The 7181-nt window shown below is 36.4% G+C and overlaps 1 protein-coding gene across 1 annotated transcript; it reads left to right on the top strand.

Moving 5' to 3' along the window:
• Positions 1–1034: 1034 nt before the first annotated feature.
• Positions 1035–5388, top strand: LOC113920307 (39S ribosomal protein L11, mitochondrial-like). Its single transcript, XM_035726854.1, has 2 exons — positions 1035–1064; positions 4843–5388. Exons 1-2 carry the CDS (start codon positions 1035–1037, stop codon positions 5386–5388), a joined length of 576 nt encoding a protein of 191 aa, XP_035582747.1.
• Positions 5389–7181: the final 1793 nt, after the last annotated feature.

Here is a 7181-nt window from a genome sequence, read left to right as displayed (position 1 = left end):
GCTCTGGAATAAACAAGAGCATCTGGCACTACTCTGTGTGAGCTGTCACCTTTACTCCGCCTGTTCATAGACTTTCTGGAAAAGAAGGTGATGCTTCCATCTGGTCACAGCAGCAAAGGAAGCAAAAAGCACTAAAGTGCTTCCACTGAGAATCTGAGACTAAATCCTGCAAGACTTTATAATCTGAGGGGGGAAAAGAGAGCATTGGATTCTTCTCATAATGAATAGTCCCTAGTCTAACCCCTAGACATGGAGTGCTGGAGTGATTACAGAGGGTTACTAACAATTTTCTCACTTTTATATAGCTTCAGATTATACAAATTCACAAACTTAACCATTTGTGATTTTCTTCTTAGTAGTAGCATAAAAACTTTTGAAGTATTCTGAGGACTGTTAGGTAAACAGTTTTATCAGCTTTATTTGGGCCACTGAAGCTTTAACATTTTTCTTTAAAAATGTGTTAAAATAAGTTAAAAATAAATAAATAATAGATAAAGAGATGACAGATGATAGATGAATAAATAAAATAAAGAAGAAGGAAAAAAAAGGTTGGTAGAGAATAAAATAATTTTAACCTTAAAATTGAACTCTACTTTGGCGATAGAAGTGATGTTTAAGAGGGATTGTTAAGATTTGAGATCACTAGTTGTTATTTCTGGGATGGCATATTGAAAGCATTTACTTCATCTGAGGGAATATAACTCCCATCTGGAGTTATGTGTTTGCTGACACAAAATTCTAACCATGTTTCCTAGAGTAATAGCCATATGTTAGGGGCTGCTTTTTTCTCTTCCATTTCTAACCACTTCCTTTACACCAAACATTCTTAACTTTTGGCCTTTGGGCTTCCTGTAATTCTATGCAAAATTTGCATGAGTGAGTGTGCACATTGTGTGTGTTCATTTTTCTGCAGGAAGGGTCCAAAGCTTTATAAGGCACCTGGGTGGGCACCTGGGTGGCTCAGTTGGTTGAGTCAGGGGACCAGTTTTATTTTAGTGTAAGCACTGTCACTACCTGGATGTATAATCTAGGACATGTCCAGTTCTCATCTCACATGGAAAAAGGTGAGCAATTTTTTTAAAGTTCTTCTAGTTATTTTATGATTTAATAATAACAGTTATGGGATCTTAATCATTATATTTTATGATTTTTAAAGACCCCTATATTCATTAGTGCATTTGATTCTTATAACCACTTTTGCTAAATGGGCAAGAGTTATAAATATTTTTATTTTAAAATGTTATTTTATTTTATTTTGAAGGTGTAAGTGTGATGTTTAGAGGGATTTTGCCATGAGCACCAGATTAAAGAGTAAAAAGTAGAACTAGAACCTGAGGCTTGAACTTTCTTGCTTGAGGACCCATACAACAGTCCTTCTGACTCTTCTTTGACTTTCTAACCCTTTGATTTAAAGTTTGTTATAATAAATAGAAGGTATAGGCATACTGCTTGCTTGCATTTATATACATGTCTATAAGTTTATTTGCTCAATATTCTTCTTAAATATTAAATATTTCTTTGGAGTCATTCTTCTTATTCATGTAGTATATTCTTTAGAATTCATTAAGTGAAAGTCCAGTGTCTATAAATTCTCTTTCTTTATCTGAAGTGTGTTTATTTCACCTTTGCTCTTTTTTGAAATCTCAGTTGACTATCTCAATAAATTTTTAAAATATTTTTTTTACAGCCGAGATCAAAACATAGAACCCTTCTCCTATCCTAGAAAACTTGCTCATGTGTTCTTTGAGTCCTCCAAGGGTAAATCCCATTCTGTCTTCTAACACTGTAATTTTGATTATTTTTGAAATTTGTATATATAGCAGGTACAATTTTGTCCTTGATTTCTTTCACTAAACATCATGTCTATGGAATTATCTATGCATTTCAGTGTAGTAGTAACTTATCTCCATTCATTGCCATGTAGTAATTTGTTGTGTAAATATACCACAATTTTTACCTTCTGTTGTTGAGATAATTCAGGTAGTTTCCAGTTTTGGATAACTACAACTATATCTACTATGAACATTCATGTACATTTTTTTTTTTTTTTTTGGTTAACAAATAAACTTATTTATCTTGGATATATGTGCAGGAGTGGAATTGCTGTGTTACAGCTGACATGTAAGGAATATTTTGGTTGAAAGCATTTTCTAAATTCTTTCTACCAATCATTTCTACAATTCCACAGGAAATGTAAGACTTCCAATTGATCTGCGGCCTCACCAAGACTTTATATATCCAGCCTTATTAATTTCAGCCTTTCTAGTGGATGAGCAGTGGTATTTCATTGTGGATTTAATTGATCTTTCTCTGATGATAATTTCCATATGCTTATTGTCCTTTAAGTTATCTTTTTGAAGTGCCTGTCCAATTTTTGTACATTTAAAAATTGGATTGTTGACACTTTTATTGATTTAAAATAATTCTTTATATATTATGGTATAAGTACTTTACCATATATAAATATTGCAAGTAGTTCTACCTCCTGTATGACCTAACTCTTACCTTTGTAAAAATATCTTTGGATCATCCTGATATTTATCTTTCAATCCCCTTTCCCTTTAGTAATTTCTAATAGTTTGTTTAAATTATCAGTTGAGAATTCTTGTTACAATTTTATGTTTTTTTAATTCTAGAGGGTTTTTTTTCCTTTTCTTTTTCAAATGTATCTTGTATCTTAGTTTGCTCAGGTTGCCATAACAAAATATCGTAGACTGGGTGGCTGAAACAATAGGAATGTATTTCTTTACAATCCTGCAGCCTGGAAAGTCCAAGATAAGGTTCGAACAGAGTTAAGTGTCTGGTAAGAATTCTCTTCCTGGCTAGCAGATGGCCACCTTCTTTCCATGTCCTCCCATGGCCTTTCCTCTATGCATTTGATGGAAAGATATCTCTCTCTCTTTCTTCCTCTCCTCATAAGGCCACCAATTCCATAGGATTAGTACCCCACCCTTATAAACTCATTTAATCTTTTCTTTTTAAATTTTATTTTATTACGTTATGTTAATCACCATACATTACATCATTAGTTTTTGATGTAGTGTTCCATGATTCATTGTTTGCGTATAACACCCAATGCTCCATTCAATACGTGTCCTCTTTAATACCCATCACCAAGCTAACCCATCCCCCCACCCCCCTCCCCTCTAGAACCCTCAGTTTGTTTCTCAGAGTCCATCGTCTCTCATGGCTCATCTCCCCCTCTGATTTCCCCCTCTTCATTTTTCCCCTTCCTACTCTCTTCTTTTTTTTTTTTTTAACGTATAATGTATTATTTGTTTCAGAGGTACAAGTCTGTGATTCATCAGTCTTATACAATTCACAGCGCTCACCATAGCACATACCCTCCCCAATGTGTATCACCCAGCCACCCCATCCCTCCCACCCCCCACCACTCCAGCAACCCTCAGTTTGTTTCCTGAGATTAAGAATTCCTCATATCAGTGAGATCATACGATACATGTCTTTCTCTGATTGAGTTATTTCGCTTAGCATAATACCCTCTAGTTCCATCCACACACAAATGGCAAGATTTTGTTTTTTGATGGCTGCATAATATTCCATTGTATATATATATACCACATCTTCTTTATCCATTCATCTGTTGATGGACATCTAGGCTCTTTCCATAGTTTGGCTACTGTGGACATTGCTGCTATAAACTGGGGTGCATGTACCCCTTCAGATCACTACATTTGTATCTTTGGGGTAAATACCCAGTAGTGCAATTGCTGGGTCATACGGTAGCTCTATTTTCAACTTTTTGAGGAACCTCCATACTGTTTTCCAGAGTGGCTGCAACCTCATTTAATCTTAATTACCTCCTAAGAACCCTATCCCCAGATACCATCACCATGAAGGTTAGGACTTCAACATATTTGAATTTGGAGGGACACACTGGGAGCCCAATTTGGGAATGTTTTCCTCTAGAGAGGATCTGTGTTTTCACCCATCCAAGAGCCTCCCTCATCTAAGACCACATCAGCTCACTTTCATTTTCCTCGCTTAACGGAGGAGTGTTAAGGTCAGTACCACAACCTGCTGCTGTTAACTTGTGTCTCCATGAAACGATGCATTTGAAGTGTGCTTACAATTCTCTGCTTCCTGCTCACTTTTTGTTGTTGCTGCTAGCAGAGTAAAAGTTTCCAAAAATTTCCCTTTCTTTACTTGCTTTGAGCCTAGCAATGCCTTAAAGGGTCTAATTTATCTAAAATTTGGTTAATTTGTAGCAGGACCTGCCTTGGAATATATGTCATTCCATAATACTGGAATGTGAAATTTAGGACAAATTCTGTATCTTGCAAATTCTGGATGGTGCTCATTTTGTCTCATAAACCTCGAACCTTGCAAATTCTGGATGGTGCTCATTTTGTCTCATAAACCTTGAACCTCATGGTTGAAATCAAACTTGGGCAGCTGACAATATTCCTATCTGACTAAACTTAGTTTCCAGGGAATGCAAAAACATATATCTAAAACACAATGAATGTATTTGTCCCACTGGCTTCACCTTGAAGGAATATCTTGAAGACAAAGGTCAAAACTTATACTAGAAGAAAAAGATTACATCTTCATAATAATGAAATTGATCAAATAAGAGCATTCATATCCAATAGATATGAGTGAATGGAGACAAATGGGCTTATCAAAACTCTATCTGCTCATTATATTTTTTTTTCAAAATTTCATAGTTATCTTATCTATATACAGACATTTTGGAGAAGGTCACAAAAAAGCATCTTTAAGAAACATAGTTTCTTGGAGGACCCTTGACCTCTGACCCAGGATGGCGGCGACCGAAGCTATCGCTCTTGCTGTCGCCTTGAGGTGAACTGAGGCCAGGAACCCCGCGTCACGTCGAAGCTGAATCGGGCCACTCGGGCCCTCAGGAAGCCTGAGGCCGGCGGCATAATCCGGACCATCGTGCGGGCAGGCCAGGCCTGGGCTGGGTCCGGGCCCCCACTAGGTCCCATCCTGGGTCAGAGAGGTGTTTCCATCAACCAGTTCTGCAAGGAGTTCAACGAGAAGACAAAGGACATCAAAGAAGGCATTCCTTTGCCCACCAAGATTTTTGTGAAGCCTGACAGGACATTTGAAATCAAAATTGGACAACCTACTGTTTCCTACTTTCTGAAAGCAGCTGCTGGGATTGAGAAGGGGGCCCGGCAGACAGGGAAGGAAGTGGCAGGTCTGGTGACCTTGAAGCATGTGTACGAGATCGCCCGAGTTAAAGCCCAGGACGAGGCCTTCGCCCTGCAGGATGCGCCCCTGTCCTCTGTGGTTCGATCCATCATTGGCTCTGCCCGTTCCCTGGGCATTCGTGTGGTGAAGGACCTCAGTTCAGAAAAGCTGTACCAAAGGGGCAGAAGGGAGGCGACACCAAGCTGATTATTATTTCCCTGACTTTAAATTATATATTTTTACATGTATGACAGTCTCAAGAGATAAAGCTTAAATAAACAACCTTTTGTCACCCAAAAAAAAAAAAAAAAAAAAAGAAACATAGTTTCTTATCTATGGTGTATGGCCTTTCACATGGTTTGCTCATATGGGAATCATTGGTTTTCATTTATGATTTAGATTCGGAAATTAACTTACATAGAGAATGGAGCATATAACCTTACAGGATTTTGAGGATTAAAATCAAATTATTGTCATTCAAAAAAATGAAGGAACAGTTTGCTAAGCAGTTATGTAATAACTGGAAGTGGTTAAGTATGTTGCAAAAAATACTCTCTCACTTCAGAGAGAAGCTTGACACAGGTAATTGGCTGAGATTATGGCTACTTTATTATGGTAGGCTCTTTTTTTTTAAAGGCATATTTGGTATTTACAATACAATTAATGTTGAATTGTCACTATATTTTCATTTCTATATTAAAAACTGAAAAGACAAGTTAATGTATAAAGCAAAAATCCCATTTATTTTTAAGAAAACAACTGAAAATTACAGAAATGGTTTTCCTCTAAAACTTAGAGAAAATCAATACGTTGACTTGGAGACCTTGACTGAATACCAGAGTCATTCTAAGAAAAGAATGTGTTCAAATTAAACCCTATTCAAACTTCCATTTTAAAAATGTTAACATTTCTTCTTGGAATAAGTTCTAATTTACAGAAAATTTGTGTTACTGAGAAAGACCATATACTCTTTATATGGAGTCCCAAGTTTTGAACATTTGCCACATTTGCTTTTCATCTTTTCTGTATGTATATGTACATATGTAAATCTATGTATATATATATATATTTTTTTCCTAACCATTTCTAACCATTGGACAATTTTTCTACACATCAGAACTCTTTACCCTTTAACACTTCAGTGTATATTTTGTAAGAAAAGGGTATTGTCTTACATAAATACAGTACAGTTATCAAGTTTGGAAAATTTTACAATGGCATAACACCTTCAACTACCATCATAGTCCATTGTCTGTTTCCTCACATACACCTATAGTGTGCAGAGACTAAGGATTTCTGTTGCATTTCTCCTTAGTCTCCTTTAGTATGGAACAGATTCTCAGTCTTTCTTTGTCTTTTCACTATAGTATTTTTGAGCAATACAGGTTATTTTGTAGACTATCTCTTAATTTAGGACTGTGGGATATTTCCCCATGTTTAGATTCAGATTATGTATCCTGAATTGTAGTACTATGTAAGTCATAGTGTGTTCTTTCCGGGACATCATTTCTGAGAAGCAATTAGTATATGTGCCTCATTGGTGATGTTATTGTTTTTGTCTTCTTATTTTATTAAGATATAGTTTGCATATAATAACATGAACACCTGTGTTAGAGTACTGTTTGATTAGTTATGACATTTATATATATATATGTATATATATATACACATATGTGCATATATGATACGTAATCACAGCAGAATCGAGATATAGGACATTTGCATCACCTCAAAAAGCTTCCTTTTTTTTTTTTAAGATTTTATTTATTTATTTGAGAGAGAGAGAGTACGAGCGGGAGGAGCGGGAGAGGGAGAAGCAGGCTCCCCAGTGAGCAGGGAGCCTGACGCAGTACTCGATCGCAGGACCCTGGGATCATGACCTCAGCTGAAGGCAGACTTTTAACCAGCTGAGCTCCCAAGTGCCCCTCCATCACTTCAAAAATTTCTTTGTGTTTATTCTCTGTCAAATTCTCCCCCATCTCGTGGCTCTACTGGAAACT

The sequence above is a fragment of the Zalophus californianus genome, chromosome 3, assembly GCF_009762305.2.
Source record: "Zalophus californianus isolate mZalCal1 chromosome 3, mZalCal1.pri.v2, whole genome shotgun sequence".
NCBI classification, from domain to species: Eukaryota; Metazoa; Chordata; class Mammalia; order Carnivora; family Otariidae; genus Zalophus; species Zalophus californianus.
The sequence above is the reverse complement of the archived record's forward strand: the minus strand, read 5'-3'. Positions and strand labels throughout refer to the sequence as shown.